General features: G+C 43.6%; 1 protein-coding gene across 5 annotated transcripts in view; it reads left to right on the top strand.

Moving 5' to 3' along the window:
- The window catches only part of LOC137323127 (dedicator of cytokinesis protein 9-like), a 260,881-nt gene that overhangs the window by 70,316 nt on the left and 165,510 nt on the right, over nt 1-25,055 (top strand). For 2 of the 5 annotated variants that reach the window (XM_067986586.1, XM_067986584.1), the window contains exon 1: nt 9,511-9,793. The exons of 2 other annotated variants lie outside the window; for them this stretch is intronic. In XM_067986586.1, coding sequence (XP_067842687.1) covers nt 9,656-9,793 — 138 coding nt within the window. In that variant the 5' untranslated portion in view covers nt 9,511-9,655. Of the gene's footprint in view, nt 1-9,501; nt 9,794-25,055 lie in introns of those variants that run through there. One more of the 5 variants, XM_067986587.1, reaches the window with a different exon arrangement.

Below are 25,055 nucleotides of genomic sequence, written 5' to 3'. Positions count from 1 at the left end.
TTTTAAATTATTGTGTTTGTAACAATTCCATGAAGTCAATTTTAATTTAAATTTATGGTCTCCTTATCTAAGGAAGGATATGCTCGCCTTAGAGGCGGTGCAACGAAGGTTCACGAGATTAATTCCTGGGATGAGAGGGTTGTCCTATGAGGAGAGGTTGAGTAGAATGGGCCTGTACTCTCTGAAGTTTAGAAGATTGAGGGGTGATCTCATTAACATACAAGATTCTGAGGGGGCTTGACGGGGTAGATGCTGAGAGGTTGTTTCCCCCAGCTGGAGAGTCCAGAACTAGAGGGCATAGTCTCAGGATAAAGGGTCGGCCATTTAAGACTGAGATGAGGAGGAATTTCTTCACTCAGAGGGTTGTCAATCTTTGGAATTCTCTACTCCAGAGGGCTGTGGATGCTGAGTCATTGAGTATATTCAAGGCTGAGATCGATAGATTTTTGGACTCTCGGGGAATCAAGGGATATGGGGATTGGGCGGGAAAGTGGAGTTGAGGTTGAAGATCAGCCATGATCTTATTGAATGGCAGAGTAGGCTTGAGGGGCCGTATGGCCTACTCCTGCTCCTATTTCTTATGTTATTATTAACGAAGTAACATAAAACATACCTAAATCTGAAAAACATGATTTGTAATCTATTGATTAAAGTGTATTGTGTATTCACCTGTACATGGGTTACGTTAATACCCAGAGCTTGTTCACCAAGCTTTGTAAGTACGACAACAAGTTGCATTTATATATCACCTTTAACGTAGCAAAACATCCCAAGGCGTTTCACAGGAGTGCAGTCAGACAAAATTTGACACTGAGCCACATGGGATATCAGGACAGGTGACCAAAAGCTTGATCAAAGAGGTAGGTTTTATGGAGCTTATTGAAGGAGGATAGAGAGGTAGAGAGGTTTAGGGAGGGAATTCCAGAGCTTAGGGCCCAGGCAGCTGAAGGCACGGCCGCCAATGGTGGAGCGAAGGAAATCGGGGATGCGCAAGAGGCCAGAATTGGAGGAGCGCAGAGATCTCGGAGGGTTGTAGGGCTGGAGGAGGTTACAGAGATAGGGAGGGAAGAGGCCGTGGAGGGATTTGAACACGAGGGTGAGAATTTTAAAACCGAAGCATTGCCAGACCGGGAGCTATTGTAGGTCAGTGAGCACGGATGATGGGTGAAAGGGAGCTGGGATGTGCCATAAATCACTCTCCTCTGCTATTTCTAATTCTGAATCTTGCATTTTTTTTTGACCAAAAATATGGATTGTAAATATACAATGTGTGAAGGTTTACATTGCTCTCCCTAGGCACCTTTACTTTGTTGATATGACGTATATTAAAAATAGCAGCCACTGCTGCGGTCTTTTTTAAAAAAAATAAACGATCCTAAACTCAAGCTTTGAGTTATAATTTCACTTGGTTACATTTTAGATAAATTGGATATCCCTTATGTTAGGTGTCCGTTTATAAAAAAAATGTTTTTGTGATTCTAGATCTAAGCAGTTGCTCCTGATCTTGTGCATTATTTTGGGCATATTATGCAGACCTAACAATTCTTAGTTTGAATTTTGACTTAATATGGTCTCTCTGGCTCTCTCTCTCACACACTCACTACTGATGAGGCTTAATGCCATTGCAGCTAATATCAGATTTACACTACTGGTTATACTGGTAGTTAACAGTGTGAGAAAAGGTTGCAAAAAAAAACTACTGTCTCGCAAGTTTCCATCCATTATTTTCATAGTTTCTCTTAAAATGCTACTGGGCCTCGACTCAACGTTCTCTGTTTTTGATACTTCATGCTCTGTTACAGGATGTAATTTTGGTGCAGTATGCACCTTGTAAAGGCCATATTGCTGTGGATCATGTGGTAATGAGGGGGGCGGGGCGGGGAGTTATTGTAACAAATATGTTGGTTGTTTCTATTACTTTTTCTCTCCCCTACATTTTATACATGATGTGGAGATGCCGGTGATGGACTGGGGTGGACAAATGTAAGGAATCTTACAACACCAGGTTATAGTCCAACAAATTTATTTTAAAATCACAAGCTTTCGGAGATTATCTCCTTCGTCAGATGATTCTGACGAAGGAGATAATCTCCGAAAGCTTGTGATTTTAAAATAAATTTGTTGGACTATAACCTGGTGTTGTAAGATTCCCTACATTTTATATGGCGCGTAGTAATCCCAAGGCGCTTCACAGGAGCGATTATCAAACAAAATTTAACACCGAGCCACGAAAGGAGATATTGGGACAGGTGACCAAAAGCTTGGTCAAAGAGGTAGGTTTTAAGGAGCGTCTCAAAGGAGGAGAGAGAGGCGGAGAGGTTTAGGGAGGGAATTCCAGAGCTTAAGGCCCAGGCAGCTGAAGGCACGGCCGCCAATGGTGGGGCGAAGGAAATCGGGGATGCGCAAGAGGCCAGAATTGGAGGAGCGTGGAGATCTCGGAGGGTGGTAGGGTTGGAGGAGGTTATATAAACAATTGCTGTCATTCACTTTATACCTTCCCTGCAACCAAGCTTGTCTACAAGCTGGGAGTTTTATGTTTCATTTTCCCACCTGTCTGTGAACATTCACGTGTCACCATGATGGGGAGGGGGACAGTACACCATGTGAGCCAAAAACTACAGTTTGCATTTGTAATTAAATCATTTATAGTAGTGAATAATAGCACATTTCTATTATCAATCCACTTTCTATTCATTTTTGCTTCCTGATTATAGTTTTAAAATACTTCTCTGCAAACAATTATTTCTGCTTATTGCAATGAAGAAGTTCCCATATTTTTAATCTCAAATATGTTGATTATGCTGCCAATTACATTCAGTTCAGTCCATTCAGAGTCAACCCTGTGGCGCTCTGCATTGCATCTTTAACTGGGGCATCATTTAACCAGTTAACATTACAAGCCTGATATAAAAAGAAAGAAAAACTTGCATTTATATAGCGCCTTTCGTAACCTTAGGATGTCCCAAACGCTTTACAGCCAATCAAGCACTTCTGAAGTGTTGTCACTGTTGTAATGTAGGAAACGCGGCAGCCAATTTGTGCACAGCAAGATCCCACAAACAGCAATGAGATAATGACTAGATAATCTGCTGTAGTGATATTGGTTGAGGGATAAATATTGACCAGGTCACCGGGGAGAACTCCCCTGCTCTTGTTCAAAATATTGCCATGGGATCTTTTACATCCACCTGAGAGGGCAGACAGGGCCTCGGTTCAACGTCTCATCTGAAAGACGGCACCTCCGACAGTGCGGCACTCCCTCAGTACTGCACTGGGAGTGTCAGCTTGGATTTTGTGCTCCAGTCTGTGGAGTGGGGCTGGAATCCACAGATGGTACTATGTTCTGCAGAGCAGAAAGGGAACGGATGTGGTGGTTTTTCATGCTTTGGGTCGGCTGATTTTACATTTATTCAGAGAATGACTGTTCGAGCAGCTGAGTCTGAAGTAACGACATGGTAATTGAGGCTGCACTTCTGCTGCCACCTTTGTGTTCATGCAAAGTGTCTTTTGCACATAACTGCAGGAGTGGTGGTACAATTCAGAAAGCGGCTAACGCACCCTGTCCTGCAGGCCAGTCACACTGGCTTGAGTTCCCAACGATTGCAGTCTAAACCCAGCCTTAAATCAGCTTTGCATCTAATTCTCGGCTTTTTGCCTTACGAACAGGAAGCTGATGTTTTGTTTCCCCGTTATAAAGCTTTTATATTACTCTTTGGCCACTGGTTCTGAAAGCATTTAGTCTCCTGCGAGGACGCCCACATAAACACAATCCTGCTGGATGTTGCGGAGGTGGAGGTAAGCAGCCTTTGTGATCGTGTGTATCTGGGGTCAGAAGCTCAGCTTGGGTTCAGATAATACGCCGAGATTATGAACAGTCTGCAAGGGTATGGAGTTTGTGGCGGGGACTGAAGACGTTGGCTTTGGTCTTACCAATATTTAGCTGGCAGAAATTGCAGCTAAGACTGGAGTCTGACAACACAGAGGCAGTGGAGGTGGTGGAGAGATAGGGCTGGGTGCCATCAGCGTGCATGTGGAAGCTGTTTTTTTATAATTTGTTCATGGGACGTGGGCGTCGCTGGCGAGGCCGGCATTTATTGCCCATCCCTAATCGCCCTTGAGAAGGTGGTGGTGAGCCGCCTTCTTGAACCGCTGCAGTCCGTGTGGTGAAGGTTCTCCCACAGTGCCGTTAGGAAGGGAGTTCCAGGATTTTGACCCAGCGACGATGAAGGAACGGCGATATATTTCCAAGTCGGGATGGCGTGTGACTTGGAGGGGAACGTGCAGGTGGTGTTGTTCCCATGTGCCTGCTGCCCTTGTCCTTCTAGGTGGTAGAGGTCGTGGGTTTGGGAGGTGCTGTCGAAGAAGCCTTGGCGAGTTGCTGCGGTGCATCCTGCGGCTGGTACATGTTTATGTGTGCGTATGATGTTGATAAGGGTCAGCATGTAGATAAGGATGTAGCGGGGGGGCGGGGGGGGCAAAGATCGATCCTTGGGGAACTCCGGAGGGGATGGGAAGGGACGCCATTTCTGGAGATGCTCTGGCTACAATTGGACAGCACAATTATTTGGCATCATTGAGCGCTGCACCCAATTTTAAAATTGGATAGCCACGTGGTAAAGGATAGAATACTAGACCCTGGTCTTTAATTGTTTCCAAGCCTTTATTCACAGAGATTCCTCTTGTATACACACACACCACACCCTCGATAAGCTCTCCTATAAAAAGGATACAAGGAAGTCCTCAATTTATACCCACCACCTGAATACAATTAACACTAATTGATATAAATCATCCCGGACTTCAAGGGTTAAGTTACGAGGAGAGATTACACAAATTGGGGTTGTATTCTCTAGAGTTTAGAAGGTTAAGGGGTGATCTGATCGAAGTTTATAAGATATTAAGGGGAACGGATAGGGTGAATAGAGAGAAACTATTTCTGCTGGTTGGGGATTTTAGGAGTAGGGGGCACAGTCTAAAAATTAGAGCCAGACCTTTCAGGAGTGAGATTAGAAAACATTTCTACACACAAAGGGTGGCAGAAGTTTGGAACTCTCTTCTGCAAATGGCAATTGATACTAGCTCAATTGCTAAATTTAAATGTGAGATAGATAGCTTTTTGGCAACCAAAGGTATTAAGGGATATGGGCCAAAGGCAGGTATATGGAGCTAGATCACAGATCAGCCATGATCTTAGCAAATGGCAGAGCAGGCACGAGGGGCTGAATGGCCTACTCCTGTTCCTATTCAATTAACATTTTGTGTTGTCCACATACTTGAACAATGTACTCTCCTCCTAAGTCATATTTATATAAATGATTTTTTAAAATGCAGTGACCCCAACACCAACCCCTGCGGGACTCCACTGACAATTGGTTTCCACTCATATCTCCCTACATAACACTGCCCTTTGTCTACTTTCAGCCGAGCTTCAATCCAGCCTAATTGTTGCCGTCCATCCCATGAGCTCGTATCTTGTGAATCATTCTGTTATGTGTAAACAGCCTTCCTGAAGTCCAGGTAAATAACAGCTGCTGCCTCACCCATACTCACCGTCAAATTTTACAGCACAGGAGGAGTCCATTATGGATTCTGTGTCTTCCACTGCTTCTGATAGGACATTCTCCCGACCTGCACCTTTGTTCTTTTGATAAATTTATGTCCTCTCTAATTACCAGTGAAAATAACTTTTTTTTCAGATTTAATTAATCATAAAACCTCTTATAATTTTGAAAACCTCCATTAGATCTCCTCTTAAGCTTGTTTACTCTCGGGAAAAGAGCCTCTTCTCGCCCTTGACATCCTTTACAACGCAAGACACCCAACAATATTCTGTCTGCGCCCCAACCAATGATTTGTAGAGGTTTAGCATTACCTCTTTACTTTTGTACACTATAGCCTTGTTTTAAAAAAAAACCCTAGGATCCCATATCCTTTTTTGTTAACCACTTTATCGATATGTCCTCCTGTGACAGATCAGCTGTGATCTCATTGAAGGGTGGATCAGGCGTCTTCTGTTCCTATTTGTGTGTGTGAAACTCTAAGTCCCTTTACCATATTAAAACTTTTTAACCATTTATTGTGTATTTCCTCTCCTTATTCTTCCTTCCAAAATATATCAACTCAAATTTCTCTGCTTATGTTTTCATGTGACATCTATCTGCCCAATCTACGAACTTTCACATATCCTCTTCACAGTTTGCTCCCTGCTTTGTTTCGTCTGCAAAAATGTTCTGGATATGGGTGTGCCCCCATATCCAGAACATTTTTATATATAAATATATCCATTAACTACAACTATGTTTTCTGTTCCTTAACATACTTCCTATTCATGCTGCTACACCCTTTAATGCCTTGTACCTTAATTTTATCAACAAGCTTCCTATATGGCACCTTATCAAATGCCTTTTTGAAAATCCATATATACAGTTTCCACTACAATTCCTTTTTCACAATATTTGTTATTTCCTTAAAGAACTCCATTAAACTTGTCAGACGTGACTTGCCTTTCACAAATCCATGCTCGCCCTTCATTGACATGTCTTTCCGGTGAATATTAAATTTAATTCTGTATTATGGACTTTTGAAGATCACCATTTGAAGATTAGGCTGACTTGTCTCTAGGTTACCTGGTTTATCGCTCTCTCCCTTTCAGAACAGAGGTGTTATATTGGCAACCCTCCAATCCACTGCCATAACAGGGATCTCCAGAGTCTAGAAGTATTTGGAGGAGGGTCTCAGGGCCTGATAAAACTGAAGCAGATTCTGGAATCACTGGGAGAGGTGTCTTGTGATTCCCACCTGCCACGTGTTCCGAGGCTAAGCTGCACAGTCAGTAAACTGTATGTCTCAAAGACGTCAGCCGTGGCTCAGTGGGTAGCACTCTTACCTCTGAGTCAGACAGTTGTGGGTTCAAGTCCCATTCCAGGAACTTGAGTACAAAATCTAGGCTGACACTCTAGTGCCAGTACTGAGGGAGAGCTGCACTGTCAGAGGTGCCATCGCTCAGATGAACTGAGGCCCTGTCTGTCCTCTCAGGTGGACGTAAAAGATCCCACAGCACTATTTTGAAGCAGGGGAGTTCTCTCCGATGTCCTGGTTAATATTTATCCCTCAATCAACATCACTGAAGCAGATTATCTGGTCATTATCACATTGCTGTTTGTGGGACCTTACTGTGCGCAAATTGGCTGCCATGTTTCCTACATTACAACAATGACAATACTTCAAAAGTACTTCATTGGCTGTAAAGCTTTGGGATGTCCTGAGGTCATGAAAGGCACTTTTTATAATTGCAGTTTCTTTCTTTAAATTCCTAAAGATGTTTATATTCTTGTTATTTCCTCTGATTTCCCTGAGCATTCAAGGATACATGGCGTCAGGAGATTCCACTTTGAATTCCATGATTTTTTTTTCTACTTCTTTAGCTATCGTTAGCCCATCCATTGCTGCATCTCGTCCTTGTTCTTTTATTCCCACTGCCACACTCCTCTGTGGGAAACTAAGGTCAAGTTTTCACGTGGTATTTTCACCGTTGTTTAATACTCCTCTCACATCACAGGGATCTCTTCCCCTCCCTTTTGATCAATCTCAGAATAATGATTTAATAATTCTGCTGCTTGTCTGTTCATAGCCGCCACCTCCCTACTGAACTGGTAAATGATCCAAATCCTTCCGTTCCTGATTTACCTAAAGAATGTTTAACAATCGTCCTCCTGTATTTTCTGTTACATCACCCAATATTTTAGTTGGTTTTCATACTTGTCAATTTGCTGACTTTATTTCTCTCCAGTTTTCTCCCTTGGACATGTTGATGCCAGGGGAAGAGTGGTCCTCTGGGCATTAACAGCCCTCTGGTACTTTATGCAAGTGACCATTATTCATGTGTGAATCTAGACGGTGATATTGTCAGCAGGTTGTTTGATGACTATGATGGGGCATCACATCCCATCCCAATCCTCTTGTCCGCTGATCACTGTAAATGCACAAGCCGTTCGATGGTGGTTAGGACAGTGAACCCCTGTCTGGTGGAGGTTAAGGCAAATCCGGGTTCTTGTGTCTCCTCACTATTTGGATTTTGATGCCTGGTCTGTGCTAAATTACTTGATCGGAGCCAGAGTGGTAATGTACAGTCGGGCTCTTTGTCGCAGGAAGGGGAAAAATCGGCCAGGACTCTCAACTCCGATGGTGTACAGTTACCCCTGCTATATGGACATCAGGCAAGGAACGATAAGGCTCTGCAGTCGTGCCCAATGCTGACATGCTGGGGAAGGTTTTCCAAGTTGCAGTTCTGATGTGTTTAAGGTGTCAGGTGCACATACCAGGAATTTAGGCATGGGGTCAGGGGGCATCCATTAGGCTGGGTTGCACTAGACAAAACCTACCGAAACTTTTCCTTTATCTCAACAACTTGCATTTATATAGCACCTTTTTAATGCAGTAAAACCTCCCAAGGTGCTTCACAGGAGCGATTATCAGACAAAATTTGACACCGAGCCACATAAGGAGATATTAGGATGGGCGACCAAAAGCTTGGTCAAAGAGGTAGTTCAAGGCGGAGAGGTTTAGGGAGGGAATTCCAGAGCTTAGGGCCTAGGCAGCTGAAGGCACGGCCGCCAATGGTGGGGCGAAGGAAATCGGGGATGTGCAAGAGGCCAGAATTGGGGGAGCGCAGAGATCTCAGAGGGTTGTGGGGCCGGAGGAGGTTACAGAGATGGGGAGGGGCGAGGTCATGGAAGGATTTGAAAACAAGGATGAGAATTTTGAAATCGAGGCGTTGCCAGACTGGGAGCCAATGTAGGTCAGCGAGCACAGGGGTGATGGGTGAACAAGACTTGGCGCGAGTTAAGGACACGGGCAGCAGAGTTTTGGATGAGCTGAAATTTAAGGAGGGGGCAAGGTGGGAGGCCGGCCAGGAGAGCATTGTAATAGTTGAGTCTAGAGGTAACACAGGCATGGATGTGTGTTTGAGCAGCTGTCAGGTTGAGGCAGGGGCGGAGACGGGCAGTATTAGAGGTGAAACCATGCTAATAAAATAGGTTCTACAGAGTGCTGCATAGTGTGTAGTTAACTTTGGAGGCGGGGAATGATTTTGCATTCAGCACTTTCCAGAAAATTTAAACCACCCTTTGAGTGGCTTAGGATAGAGTTTGGGCAAAAAGTTTTGGGGGTTCAATAAATTGATAAAGGTGTGATGGGGGACATGGAGTGAAGGGGAAAGTTGTGCATGAAGTAACCCTTCACTTGTGTCAACAGTTTTTGACTTGTGTTCAGAGTGCTGAGCCTGTTTGCAGAGTGGTTCTAGGGGGGGGGTGTGTGAGAGGCATCTCTATCCCTGCGTTGCTCCAATGGCACGGGCTATGGGCAGGTCCTTTGTCTCTTCCGCCTTCCCTGGTTGACGGACGGAGGAACCTCTCCCCCTCCCTCCCTCCCTCTCTCCTCCCTCCCTCCCTCTCTCCTCCCTCCCTCTCCCTCCCGGCGAGATGTGACCAAGTTCTGCTCTAATCCCAGCAGTTGCAGGGCTCTGTCTAACTTTCTGGGCTTCGCCTGCGAGGCGAGTCACCCTCGCACCTTGCAGAAAAGTTTGACTTTCTTTTCCAAAACTTTTTGAGACCCGAGTGCTCCGGACTTTCCGCACTGTGTGGGGCGGGGGGAGAAAATGCAAGGGAGAGTAAACCGGCTTTTTAAGAAGGAACTGGGTTTTGAATCTCCTCAGAAATGCAGGGCTGCACCCTGCGAAGCTGAACTAGAAATTGGCCAGATGCCGCTCACCGAACCTGCTAACAAGAACCTGGATGTAAGTTGAACCGTGATTGCAAATTATTTTCTTTTTAAAGCCAGAAGCCCTTATTTTTGAAGCCACCCCCCCGAGATGGTTCGTGCAGCTGCTCAGCTTTAGTTACGATGCACTTGGCTGCTCCGCTCCAGCCCCCAAATTCTTCCAGCTAGTTTGTGAAGCCTTGGCTCCCCCACGGTGGCGATCTGTTGTGTCTCACCATGTGTCCCTCTGTGTGTCCCTGTGTGTGTGTCTGTGTGTCCCTCTGTATTTGTGTGTGTCCCTCTGTATTTGTGTGTGTGTGTCCCTCTGTGTATGTGTGTGTGTGTCCCTCTGTGTTTGTGTGTGTGTGTCCCTCTGTGTTTGTGTGTGTGTGTCCCTCTGTGTTTGTGTGTGTGTGTCCCTCTGTGTTTGTGTGTGTGTGTCCCTCTGTGTTTGTGTGTGTGTGTCCCTCTGTATTTGTGTGTGTGTGTCCCTCTGTATTTGTGTGTGTGTGTCCCTCTGTATTTGTGTGTGTGTGTCCCTCTGTATTTGTGTGTGTGTGTCCCTCTGTGTATGTGTGTGTGTCCCTCTGTGTTTGTGTGTGTGTGTCCCTCTGTGTTTGTGTGTGTGTGTCCCTCTGTGTTTGTGTGTGTGTGTCCCTCTGTGTATATGTGTGTGTGTCCCTCTGTATTTGTGTGTGTGTGTCCCTCTGTATTTGTGTGTGTGTGTCCCTCTGTATTTGTGTGTGTGTGTCCCTCTGTATTTGTGTGTGTGTGTCCCTCTGTGTTTGTGTGTGTGTGTCCCTCTGTGTATGTGTGTGTGTGTCCCTCTGTGTATGTGTGTGTGTGTCCCTCTGTGTATGTGTGTGTGTGTGTCCCTCTGTATGTGTGTGTGTGTCCCTCTGTGTATGTGTGTGTGGTCGGTATTAACCCAAATCTGTTCAAGCTGAAAACAATATGAACTGATGTCAGAGACTAGATGCTGGGGTTCTCTAAATGTCCCCTCACCTATTAGAAAGTGCTGGCAATAGGGGGTGCCTGATGTAGGAATCGTCCCTAGATTGGGTTTAGGGTACTTTTGGTAGTCAGGAGTGTATCCTAAGATTAAAGTAAATCCCTTTTTTAAATTCTGAGGTTTGCAATGTTGCCACTTCATTTTATGGCACTAGTTCCATCATTCTGGTAACTTGTTATATTTTCAGTTGATGGACGACCACTGGCCCCTCACCCGGCTAGTATTACCTGTTAGTGTAACTACAAACTGACAGTTCAGTCGCTTAACCTTCTCAATTGGTAGTAAATACTATTTAACCAGCTTACTAGGTGACTCATTTTTAGTTTGAAAAAAAAATCTCAAGAGCTGGAGTTAGGAAATCTAATAAGATATTTGCTTAGTATTTCTTCCTCCTCCTTGTATGAAAGTTTAGCATATTTGTGTAGATCTGTGAGGGTGGAATATGAAAGAGTTTATTCTGTTTGTGTGTATGTGGGGGCTGTAATGTATTAAGAATTACATTGGGAATGATATTTATATTAAAGCTGGTAAAGAAAGGGAAAATATTTTACCTTGTTGAAAATGATTAAAAGCCAAGTTTTTTTTGTTGCTGCTGCTTTGAATGTTCTTGAAGAATTAGCATTTTTACTTCCCGGGTGTTGGTTAAATCTTTGTCTAACATTGATTGGCCTGGGGGATTGTTCGTGCAGGAACACCCAAGTTTGTTTGGAATTGTTTCAGTTTTCCATCTCAGTGGTTGAAAACTCAGTTGAAAACTGTATGACCTAAATTTGAGTCATCTGCGACGTTACAATTGTTAGCAGGTACCTTGAGAATACTTTTCACGTGAATGTGAGAATGTTCTGACAATCTTAAGTTTAACTGCTGAAGCTTAACCAGAGGGCCGTGAAACCAGGATTGAGATCATAAGAGTTTGGGGAGAAAAAAACTCCTTGCGGATTCAGTTTAAAATAAAAACAGAAAATGTTGGAGAAGCTCAGCAAGTGGGGCAGCGCCTGTGGAGAAAGAAACAGAGTTAACGTTTCAGGTCGAAGACCTTTCGTCAGAACTGGAAGATGTTACAAAGTCTTTAAAATGCCTTTTTAACATCTTCCAGTTCTGACGAAAGGTCTTCGACCTGAAACGTTAACTCTTGTTTCTTTCTCCACAGACGCTGCCTCACTTGCTGAGCTTTTCCAGCATTTTCTGTTTTTGTTTCAGATGTCCAGCATCCGTTGTATTTTGCTTTTGCAGATTTAGTTTGCAAGTTCTTAAAATGAAGCTATTCCTAATAGAGCACAGCTTTCTCAATAGAGAAGAGGTTCTAAATTGTTATTCACAACCACTATTGGTATTTTATGTCTGCTAGGATCATGTATGCAAATAACCTCCCAATGTGTTAACCTTTTTGTTCATAACTCATTCAAAAACAAGTTCCTGAATTCAGGAGAAGGGGATTACAATGCGCATAGTGGTTTTAGATACTATTCACTTACTTTGTTTGTGTAAAGTATAACTTATGATTGATTGGGTATAAAGCTTGCTTTCAGTACAAACTTGCCGTCAATGAAAAAACAATAGAGGGCGTTTTGTTTTGGTAGAAATCAAAGCTAAAACTTTTTGAGAGATTTCTTTAAGGAGTTTGTCAATTCAGTTGACTTCAACCACTAAGCTGCTTATTGGTACATTGTGGTCTATCCAATGTTGCAATTGAATGGGTGAGAATAAGGCAGGCTTTGCAAGTGATTCTGTTAACTGTTGTGATGTTTATGGGATTGTTACCCTTACCGTATGCAGATAGCTTCTTTAACCAGTGTTACTGTATTGTTAGTTAGATTTTAATGACTATGACCCCCCCCTGCTTTGATTCATTTACATTCAGTAGAAAGAAAGAACTTGCATTTATCTAGCACCTTTCACAACCTCGGGACGACCCAAAGCGCTTTACAGCCAATGAAGTACTTTTTGAAGTGTAGTCACTGTTTTAATGTAGGAAACGTTACGAGGGAGATGGTGCATTAATTAAGCTCAAATAGCAAAGGTAATTTTAAAAATCAGAACTAGGCTGGTCACAGTGTGGTAGATTTATTTGTTTCTAATCTGTCTTTGTTGTTGCCACTCTGGTAACGTGTGTTAGACTGTTGTTGGGATTACATTGTCGTGTTTATTGTAATGAAACTGCACTTTATGGGGTTTGTATCTTTACTTAAAGTACACTAATTTTAACTCAGGCTTAGAGACTGGATATAGACATGGTTTGTGCACCATATTATAAAATGATTTATTCCATTAAGACTGCAGTATTAACGTAGCAAAGACTTTGCTGACCAGCTGTGTTTCTTTTAAGTTTTCATTTCCTGCATTATATTGTTGAAATAAGCACTAATAATACATAACAAATCTGAGGTCTCTATAATGGTGACTGTGAAACTAAAAACTTAAATTTTAATTAAAAAAATAAATATTTTTAAAACATTTTGATTTTGCTCTCCTCCTCTCTTCTTTGTTCTATTCATTCCTAATCTTTCATTTTACTTTTTCCATTCTATCTCAACCTAATTTTTAAATTTTTATACCTTAGTTCCCTGAAAAAAAATGAACTCTCAAACCTTTTATTTATTTACCTTCTCTTAGCCCCTACTGTCCTTTTTTTTTAGAAAAAAAAAGTTATGAAAAGCACATAATATTTTAGATGAGTACATGAGGGAATAGAAGGATATGCTGATAGGGTTAGATGAAGTAAGGTGGGAGGAGTCTCGTGTAGAGCATAGACTTGTTGGGCCGAATGGCCGGTTCCTGTGCGGTACATTCTATGAAAAGCTGGAAAAAAACTGCAAAGGTTTTTTTTTTGTTACTCGGCTGAAAGAGTGAGTTGATACGAACGTACTTGGACTGACGGACAGGAAAAGACCAGCTGGTCCATCGAGCCTGTCCGACACGGCCTTGCACCCTGCCCTGCCCCCAAGGCTCCCACCCACCAGCAACCATGAGATTGCCTGGGAGGCAAAAAGAGCTCGGCCAACTGGGAGATGCCTCTCTGACCCTCGAAGGTGATCAAAAGGAGTTCTCGGAGACCACCACGACCATGAGACGTTTTGCCCAGCAACCTTCTGTATGCAGTGATATCCGCTTCAGCCTGAAATTTTTACATAGATTTACGGGACAGAAACGGGCCATTCAGCCCAACTGGGCTATACTCCACATGAGCCTCCTCCCACCCTACTTCATCTAATTCAGCACACCTCATGATGTCAAGTCATGGCATCAAGTTCATGATGCCACTGATCTACTCCTGATTTGTTTTTAGTGCTTTAAAAAAATGTTGAATGATCAGATGAGTTGAATTGAATAGACTGTAAACAGGAAAACATCTTGTACTTTAAATCGAGCAAAAAAACATTTCCTAAACATCAATAGTAACTTCCACATACAAAAAAAAAGACTTGCATTTAGGAACATTCCAAAGCGCTTTACAGCCAATGAAGCATAGTCACTGTTGTAATGTAGGAAACACGGCAACCAATTTGCACACAGCAAGGTCCCACAAACAACAATGTGATAATGACCAGATCATCTGTTTTTTTAGTGATGTTGGTTGAGGGATAGATTTTGGCCAGGACACTGGGGAGAACTCCCCTGCTCCTCTTTGAGATAGTGCCGTGGGAATCTTTTACATCCATCCGAGAGGGCCTTGGTTTAACATCTCATCTGAGAGACTGAAGTGTTGGCCTAGATTTTGTGCTCAAGTCTCTGGAGTGGGGCTTGAACCCACAACCTTCTGACTCAGAGGCGAGAAGTGCTACCCACTGAGCCACAGCTGCCACCTAGATAGGAAGACCACATTACAATCAACAAGGAGGCCATTGACATTTTGCCTGTCATGAGGGAGAGGATCAGCCATGATCACATCGAATGGCAGAGCAGGCTCGAAGGGCCGAATGGCCTACTCCTGCTTCTATTTTCTATGTTTCTGTGACGTCATGGTGCAATTACTTTGGCCAATTTGTTATCACAGCTGAGCACAAGGACCGTTGGGATGTTTTTAATCACCGTTTCACAGGGAGATCTGTGCTGCAATTTGGGAGACTGGCACTCTTGGACTGCTATCCCAACACCTGGGCAGTTTTATAAAAGGCTCAAAAGCGGCTCAACTGTGGCTCAGTGGTCGCACTTAAACCCCCTTCCCCCCACTTAGTTCCAGGAAAAGCCTTTACACACCTAACTCGTGGAATGATTAAAGGTCTACTCTTAAGTAAATGACCGCAGCAGAATGGATTACGTCAGGCAGCCCCACCGCCGACCGAATATTGGGGCTTCACGTCATAGCCCAGACAGGCTGGGAACTCCCAAACCCACTCTGGGTGGCCTACATCAATTTCAAGGTAGCATTGACTCGGTGCACAGGAACTCAACTTGGATATTTCTATAGCGAGTGGGTGCTCCCAATAAATTGGTCCGACTCGTTCGCCTCCTATACGAAGGTACGACCAATCGCGTGCGTATAGGCAACGATACCGCCCCCACCGTCGAAACTTGGTCTGGAGTTTGACACGGATGCATCATCGGCCCTGATCTGTTTCTGCTCCCCTTGGACTAGATTTTGGAGTTGGTCAAAGCACCAACGGCCCCGAACTGGGAGCACTCACCAACGTTGACTATGGGGACAACATTCCCCTTCTTGTGGTAACGATAGATGTAGTAAATCTGGCACCGAGCATCCTCAAAGGTGAGGCTGAACCATTAGGTCTTGAGTTCAACTGGCAGAAAACCGAAGGGCAGCACTTTTGGCGTTGGAGATCCTCCAGGTTCCACCACTCTGCACAATGAAAGCATAGAGATAGTTTCCCACTTCCAAATTACCTTTAGAATTTGACACACAGCTCTGGTACCTCCTGAAGGAGAGATACGTCGGCAAATGGAGGTCGCTAGGGGTGTTCTGCGATCTCTTGACAAGGGCGATTGGAAGTCAAGAACCTAACTCGTAACCAAGCTCGGACTTTACAACTGTCTTGTTATGAGCATTGATGTATGGAGTCCAGTAACTCAGTTTTACCTCGGTGAAATCGCTGCTTGTTTTTAAGCAAAATATATTTTAAATCAACAGATGGGGGCTTTTTTCCTTTTTATATCTGATTTGACCTCAAAAGTGCAGTACAACCTTGCGTTGCCACCAGGATGACGACGAACAGATTGTAAATAAATCTACGCCCTAATGTTCAAATAATCAGCACTTAGGTTGAACGATTGTGGGCATTGATATTGGTGCTGATTGGATTATAATGTTGATTCTGCAACTAACCCATGTTTTGTTTTCAGACCGTTACACCAGAGACCTTTTTCTATACTTGTGTGAACTAACCTCTGAAGAACGGGTATCACCACTCAATCTGAATTCCTCTCTGAGGTCTTTGAAAAATTGTACCCAATGTGATTTGAAAAAAAAGGAGACTTATATTCATGTTGCTGACATGAAGCCGAAGGCCAGTTTTCACATCTCAAACAAATTATTTTAACAACCTTGTTTTTTTTTTATGCACGTAAATTTTGTCTAGTTTTGGATTGAAATTAATATAAATTGGAAGCAAAACAATATAAGAAAGAAAGACTTGCATTTCTATAGCGCCTTTCATGACCTCAGGACGGCCCAAAACACTTCACAGCCAGTGAGGTATTTTTGAAGTGTAGTCACTGTTGTAATGTAGGAAACGTGGCAGCTAATTTGCGCACAGCAAGATCCCACAAACAGCAACGTGATAATGACCAGATAATCTGTCTGAGTGATGTTGATTGCAGCATAAATATTGACCAGGATACCGGGGGAGAACTCCCCTGCCTTTCGAGATAGTGCCATGGGATCTTTTACGTCCACCTGAGGGGGCAGACAGGGCCTTGGTTTAACTTCTTATCCGAAAGACGGCACCTCCGACAGTGCAGCGCTCCCTTGGTACTGCACTGGGAGTGTCAGCCTGGATTTTGGGCTCGAGTCTCTGGAGTGGGACTCAAACCCACAACCTTCTGGCAGGGAGTAACAACTTAATGCTTCTAAATCGATATCTTCAACAGAAAGGCATTCTGCATTGTTCCAGTATTGTGCAGATATACAAGTACAGACTGCAGCAGCTTGCAATAGTGAATGGAGTTATATCCTGTCTCCTAATAAGATTCTGCTTATGGAATCTTTGCTGAACAAATGTGCTTGCACCATGAACAGGTTATTTTGTGTGAAGATTTTGACCATGGTGAGTTTATGGTACAGTAGTGGATTGCATAAAGGACATCAGTCTTCCAGAATGTGAATTTTTAGCTCTAACCTGCTTTTTTGGACTATGTACTATTTACACTCAATTATCCTGCTCCAAGAAATGGTTTCATTGAGATGAATGAATTCACTACAGTGACTTTATTTATTTAATTCCAAGGTTTTTTTGGCAGGACATTTATATACTGAGCATGGTGTGGCTATCTGTATTTTAAGTTGTACCATATACAGTCATTTTATAGTTCTTGACTTTTTGCACTAAGTCGCGGGCAGCTGTCTGCATTCCATTAGCACTGGTGCTTTCAGGGCTGAATGCAAATTAATTTTCTTTAATGCCTTTGTGTGTATGTTTCTTACATTTCCATATTTAACCACATCAGCATCTCCAGCACCCCCCCACCTCATCCCTGGAATTTTCCGTTCTTCTGCTTTCCCGTGCAAAATTGTGTGTTTATTTGTTTGGCTGTTTGTGAATTTTTCAGTACATAACGAACAAAGAGGGGGAGCTGTGCGACTTTTTTTTTTCTATTTTACTTTTGATTGCGGAAAAATCGACACCTTTATTGCTTTTTGTGTTGGTACATCAGTAACTGTTCCCACCCTAAATTCTGCTTTCATTTTCAAAAAATTTAAAAAGGCAACTGTCGCCAGTACCGCTGTGTAACAGGCCTGCAAACCTGCCCTCTGTTTTTGTTTTATTTGCTTATCCTAACTCGCACCAAGTCCCGTTCACCCCTGTGCTCGCTGACCTACATTGGCTTCCGGTCCGGCAAAGCTTCGGATTTAAAATTCTCATCCTCGTATAGAATCATAGAATCATAGAAGTTTACAACGTGGAAACAGGCCCTTCGGCCCAACATGTCCATGTCGCCCAGTTTATACCACTAAGCTCGTCCCAATTGCCTGCACTTGGCCCATATCCCTCTATACCCATCTTACCCATGTAACTGTCCAAATGCTTTTTAAAAGACAAAATTGTACCCACCTCTACTACTGCCTCTGGCAGCTCGTTCCAGACACTCACCACCCTTTGAGTGAAAAAATTGCCCCTCTGGACCCTTTTGTATCTCTCCCCTCTCACCTTAAATCCATGCCCCCTCGTTATAGATTCCCCCACCTTTGGGAAAAGATTTTGACTATCCACCTCATCCATGCCCCTCATAATTTTATAGACTTCTATAAGATCACCCCTAAACCTCCTACTCTCCAGGGAAAAAAGTCTCAGTCTATCCAACCTCTCCCGAAAAGTCAAACCATCAAGTCCCGGTAGCATCCTAGTAAATCTTTTCTGCACTCTTTCTAGTTTAATAATATCCTTTCTATAATAGGGTGACCAGAACTGTACACAGTATTCCAAGTGTGGCCTTACTAATGTCTTGTACAACTTCAACAAGACATCCCAACTCCTGTACAGTTCTGGGCACTGCATCCTACAAAGGATACATTGGCCTTGGAAGGAATGCAGTGCAGATTCACCAGAATCATAGAAAGTTACAGCACAGAAGGAGGCCCTTTGGCCCTTTGTGTCCGTGCCAGTCGAAAAGAGCTATCCGGCGTAATCCCACTTTCCAGCGCTTGTAGGTTACGGCACTTCAAGTGCACATCCATGTACTTTTTAAATGAGTTGAGGGCTTCTGCCTACACCACCCTTTCAGGCAGTGAGTTCCAGACCCCCACCGCCCTCTGGGTGAAAAAAGTTCTCCTCAGCTCCCCTCTTCTCCTTCTACCAATTACTATAAATCTATGCCCCCTGGTCATTGACCCCTCTGTTCAAATCCTTCCGTGGCCTCGCCCCCTCCCTATCTCTGTAACCTCCTCCAGCCCTACAACCCTCCGAGATCTCTGCGTTCCTCCAATCCTGGCCTCTTGTGCATCCCCCACTTCCTTCGCTCCACCATTGGCGGCCGTGCCTTCAGCAGCCTAGGCCCTAATCTCTGGAACTCCCTCCCTAACCTCTTCGTCTCTCTACCTCTCTCTCCTCCTTTAAGACACTCCTTAAAACCTACCTCTTTGACCAAGCTTTTTGTCCTAATAGCTCCTTATGTGGCTCAGTGTCATATTTTATCTGATAATCGCTCCTTTGAAGCGCCTTGGGATGTTAAAGGTGCTATATGAATGCAAATTATTGTTATCCTTCTCCCTATTCAGGGAGTAGACAACCCACCTCTTTATGTGGCTGTTTACTTGGGGACCTGGTTGAGATTGGGATCTCGTTGACTCACTACATGAGAAATGAGCCTGCATCCCATCAAGTCACTTTAAAAATTAGATTTCTTAATACATCTTGAAAGTTTTGGAGCTTCTCTCTCCCCCCCCCTCTACCCTCCCCTTCAATTGAATCGCTCCACAGAAAGATGACGTGGAGTTGTCTGACCATTAGCCTGCTCTAGATTTTAACCAAACTTGGTAAGTGTTTTCATTTTTCCGAGGCAGTCGTTCACTTCCTATTTGGATATGAGGAAGCTCAAATTGCCTACGTGACCCATTCTCCTGTGCAGTCACAATTATTTTAAACTCCTTTTTGGGTTGGTACCAATCAAATGAGTGATTTCCTCTTGTTGCCGTGTCCTGTTCCAGATTTGTCTATTGCTGCTTTCCTCAGTGCTTTGAATCATGCGCCTGTAAAAATGCTACACTTAAATACTAATTTGTCTCTTCAGTAGATTTTAAATACTTTTCTTTTCCCCCCCCCCTTCTTGAATCCTACAGTTATTGCCCCTTGTAGTCTCCTTTGACAGATGTGTAGAAGAAGCTTGAGGATATTGGAGATGCGGCTAAGATTGGAAATTTACCAAAGTGGGGAAATTTAAACCTGTCGGCCGTGGCTCGGTGGGAGCACGCTTGCCTGTGTCTGAAGGTCATGGCTTTAATTTCCACTCAAGGCTGACACATCACTGTAGTACTGAGGGAGTGCTGCATTGCTAGAGGTGCCGTCTTTCAGATCAAACATTAAACCAGGGCCCTACCTAGCTTGCGTAGGTGGATATAAAAGATCCCATTGCACAATTGGAAGGAGAATAGGGATGTTCTTCCGATGTCCTGGCCAACATACATCTCTGAATCAACAATGCCAACATTATCTGGTCACGTACCTCATTTATCTCACACTGAGTACACTTCAAAAGTAGCTCATTGGCTGTAAGGTACTTTGGGACATCCTGAGGAGCGAAAGATGCTCTTTAAAATGCAAGTTGTTACTTTCTCTCTATCCACCACTTTCTGCTGCACCATCATGTTGCACAATTTTAACTGAGCTTGACTGTTAATTTCTACTCACCAGTCTTAACCTCTCTGCAGCCTTTAACGCAGTCAGTCACACCTCCTCTTCCGGCGTCGTCCTCTGTCGTTGGGACTGCCCTACCTTGATTCCACCCGTAACTATCTGATTGTAGCCAAAGCATCTCTGCCGATGGTTTCTCTTTCCAATCCTGCACTGTCGCCTTGGGAATCCCTCAAGCATCCATCCATGGCCCCATCCTCTTCCTCATCTGCATGCTGCCTCTTGGCGATGACATTTGTAGACATGGAATCTGATTCTGCGTGTACACTGATGACACCTAACATTACCTCAACCCCTCTACTACCTCTGTGCTGTCAGATTGCTTATCCAACATCCAGTCTTGGATGATTCGCAATATCCTCCATCTGTTCATTGGGAAACAGACAGCTGTTGTCTTCGGTCCTAACTGCCAACCCCTTACCTTCATCACTGACTCCACCACCTCTCCGGCCACTGCCTCAAGCTGAACCAGACTGTTGGTAGCCTGGGTGTCCTGTTTGACCCAAGCTGAGCCTCTCCATCACAAAGACCGCCTTCTTCCACCGGCATAAGTTTTGCCCCTACCTCAGCCCATCTGTTACTGAAACTCTCATCCATGCCGTTGTCACCTTGAGACAGGATTACTCCAGTGTTCTCCTGGCTGGCTTCCCATCATCCATCCTCTGCAAACTTCAACTCATCCAAAATTCTGCTACCCGTATCCTATCCCGCACCGAGTCCTGCTCACCCATCACCACTGTCCTTCCTAATGTACATGGGCTCGGAGTCCGCAAGGACTCAAATTTAAAATTCTCATCCTCATGTTCTAACTTCCTCCATGACCCTGCCCTCACTATCGCTGCAACCTTCAACCCCTGCAAACTTTCCATTCCTTAACTCTGGCCTTTTGTGTATTCGCCCTCTTAGCCCCACCATTGGCAGCCGTGCCTTCAGCTGCCTGGACCCCATGCTTTGGCTTTCCTTCCTCGAACCTCTCCACCTCTCCTCCTTTGATACTCTTCTCAAAACCCACAAGTTTTTGGTCACTCCTCCCAATATATCCTTCATTGTCCATATTCTTCCGTACATCTCCGCAAAGCACCGTGGAACTTTTTTTTTACGGTAAAGGCACTATATGTCTGTATGATGGTACGTTTTGATGTTAGCAAGTCAGAAAAGGTGCCTGTGGTTAAATATATGTGAGCGCTGATCTGACTAATTTGGGTTGATTCAGATTTTTAGCGACTTCTGCAGATGTTGAACTTTCGTTTCCGTGCGTTAGATCAACAACCGCACGTACAGTTACTCAATGAAAAATGGTAGAATATCTTTCTTCCTCCATAATTAGCCGTGGCTCAGTGGGTAGCACTCGCGCCTCTGAGTCAGGAGGTCGTGGGTTCAAGTCCCACTCCAGACTTGAGCATAAAATCTAGGCTGGCACTCCAGTGCAGCACTGAGGAAGCGCTGCATTGTCGGAGGTGCCGTCTTTTAGATGAGACGTCAAACCGAGGCCCCGTCTGCCCTCTCAAGTGGACATAAAAGATCCTACGGCACTACTTCAAAGAGCATGGGAGTTATTCCCCGGTGTCCTGGCCAATATTTATCCCTCAACCAACATCTAAAAACAGATTATCTGGTCATGATCATCATGCTGTTTGTGGGATCTTGCTGTGCGCAAATTGGCGGCCGTGTTTCCTACATTACAAAAGTCACTACACTTCAAAAAAAAAAACTTCATCGATTGTAAAGCGCTTTGGGCTGTCCTGAGCACAATGTAAATACAAAACCTTTTCTTCTTTCTTATAATTGATGACCCGCTATTGGAATCGCACACAGATCACACTTTCAGATATCCGTATTAGCGAAATGCACGGCTCTGAAATCTCACATCTCCAGGAATGTGATTTCATGAGCTGATTATGGAGAAGGTATTCCCATTTTTTTTGAGGAATTTTGCCGCCTCCACATCCCATGTTTCACTAGCTTTGTGCCATCCAAGAATGCCCCAATTCTTTTATGTTAACGAAAGATACACAGTTAACGGGCTTGCACGCACAAAATTGCGTGCACTTAATTCTGCAGTTGAAGCATGAGCTGAAGCACATTATAGTAGGCATATTTTTTTTTAAAAGTTTTTATTTTACAGTGGCATTGCCAGGTTTACAAATATATTTTGACGAAAATCTCAAACCTTCCCTCTCGGTACTTTTCACAGGAATGAGTGAGTGTTCACATTTCTAAATATGTTTCAGTATAATTACTACTAAACCTCTTAATGGCTTTGTTGAGACACCATTGTTGTTGATGTCCAGAACAATGCCCAAACTCTTGGAACAGAATTTGTTCAGCGTTTTATCATGTGAAATTCTTACTTGCTTTGTACTGTTGTAATCCAGCTTGTTTTTAGCTCTCATTTTGAACTATGCATTACCTCAATTACATTGTAAACACAGAGGTCCCTAAGGCAAAAAATAGGAAATCAAGCAACAAAGTAAAACTGACCAACACCCATCTATTGTCTTTGATAATGGTCTTGCCATATTACATCACGGTATCAACAATATACTGAATCCGCTTCAAATTTATTTGTAAATAGTTATTTTTAACCCTTTGCTGTTGAGCTGAATTCTGAACTACTCTGCCTCTATCCCAACTCGCACCAAGTCCCGTTCACCCATCACCCCTGTGATCGCTGACCTACATTGGCTCCCGGTACAGCAATGCCTCAATTTTCAAATCCATATCCCTCCATGGCCTCGCCCCTCCCTGTCTCTGTAACCTCCTCCAGCCCTACAACCCTCAGATCTCTGCGCTCCTCCGTTTCTGGCCTCTTGCGCATCCCCGATCTCAATCGCTGCACCATTGGCGGCCGTGCCTTCAGCTGCCAAGGCCGATAGCTCTGGAATTCCCTCCCTAAACCTCTTTGCCCCTCTTCCTCTCTCTGCTCCTTTTAAGACGCTCCTTAAAACCTACCCCTTTGACCAAGCTTTTGGTCATTTGTCCTAATATTTCCTTCTGTGGCTCGGTGTCAAATTTTGTCTGATAATCGCTCCTGTGAAGCGCCTTTGGAGGCTTTCTAACGTTACAGGTGCTATATAAATAAAAGTTGTTGTGCTTAGTTTGCCAGGAGAATAGGGCCGAGCTTTAATGCTTCTGTGCTCGCTGTTGCAACGAATGGGTTAGAAGTCACTGTCTGTCTTACACAAAAGCAGAAAATCCCTGGCACTATTTTACATTCTTGTCACAGAAAACTCAATGATGTCTCAGTTTCACAGAATTTAGCCGTGTAGTTTTACTGTAGTATGAAATTGGAAGTTCTGCATTCAGAAGGCTGAGTTACTTTTACACACTGCCGCAGTGTGTGACCACTCAGGAATACAAAAATCCATCTGTTTTATTATTCGCCCTAACAAATTACAGAATGTTACTAACCTCCAGATAATAATGTGTGTGTGTGTGTGTGTGTGTGTGCGCGCACAGTTTTGATTGCTTTAGCAGCTCATTATGTAAGTCTGCCATAACAGTTGCCGATGTGTGACTGAAAGCAAAGGAACATAAATAGTAAGATAACTGATAAGATGTATGTTTTTTCAAAAAAAAAGTTTGTCGGGTGATCGGTAGAAAATGTTGTCAAAACCTGCTTTAAGGCAATGGTTTTGGAACTGTTACTTTGAAAGAAGAAAACCCCAGCTTGATGTTTCTATTCAGCGAAACAAAAGTACCTGATTTATTCAGTTCAAAATTAACTCCGTTATTTAGTTCTGCTGGATTAAAGCACTTGACTTCATTTTTACACTTTACACTTTACGCTTAGCCATCAAATATCACACATTAATGGAGCTGTACGCTTTTTTTTAACTAATGTAATGTTTATGTATCATCAACGCTATGAAGGGTTTTGATAGTTAATACGGAGAAACTGTTTCCACTGGCAGGAGGGTCGGTAACCAGAGGACTCAGATTTAACAGAATTGGCAAAAGAACCAGAGGGGAGATGAGAATTTTTTACGCAGCGAGTTGTTACGATCTGGAATGCGCTGCCTGAAAGGGCGGTGGAAGCAGATTCAATAGTAACTTTCAAAAGGGAATTGGATAAATATTTGAAAAGGAAAAGTTTGCAGAGCTACGGGTAAAGAGCGGGGGGAGTGGGACTAATTGGATCGCTCTTTCAAAGAGCCGGCACAGGCAAGATGGGCTGAATGGCGGCCTCCTGTGCTGTATCGTTCTACGATCTCCCTGAAATTATGTTTTAAAAAGGTTTTTAGAATTAGTGATCAGTCCCCCAAAATCATCTTCTGCCTCTTATTAAATATAAAGTTGCATTAGTCAATCCAGCAGACAAATGTAATCACTTCTGTTGTAGTTGTATGCACTGCCTTTGTAATTACATACATAGAATGTACAGCACAGAAACAGGCCATTCGGCCCAACTGGTCTATGCCGCTGTTTATGCTCCACACAAGCCTCCTCCCTCCCTATTTCATCTCACCCTTCTATTCCTTTCTCCCTCATGTACATATCCAGCTTCCCCTTAAATGCATCTATTCTATTCGCCTCAGCTACTCCTTGTGGTAGCGAGTTCCACATTCTCACCACTCTCTGGGTAAAGAAGTTTCTCCTGCATTCCCTAATGGATTTATTAGTGACTATCTTGTATTTATGACCCCTAGCTTTGGGCTTTAGAGCAGCAGAAATGAGTAGTTGCCATGTTCAAAATGGTAGCCTTGGCTGGCTTAGTATTGATAAATGTGTGGGCAGATTATTGGGATGGAATCACCAATATTTGTTGT

The sequence above is a fragment of the Heptranchias perlo genome, chromosome 6 (genome assembly GCF_035084215.1).
Source record: "Heptranchias perlo isolate sHepPer1 chromosome 6, sHepPer1.hap1, whole genome shotgun sequence".
Lineage (NCBI taxonomy): Eukaryota > Metazoa > Chordata > Chondrichthyes > Hexanchiformes > Hexanchidae > Heptranchias > Heptranchias perlo.
The sequence above is the reverse complement of the archived record's forward strand: the minus strand, read 5'-3'. Positions and strand labels throughout refer to the sequence as shown.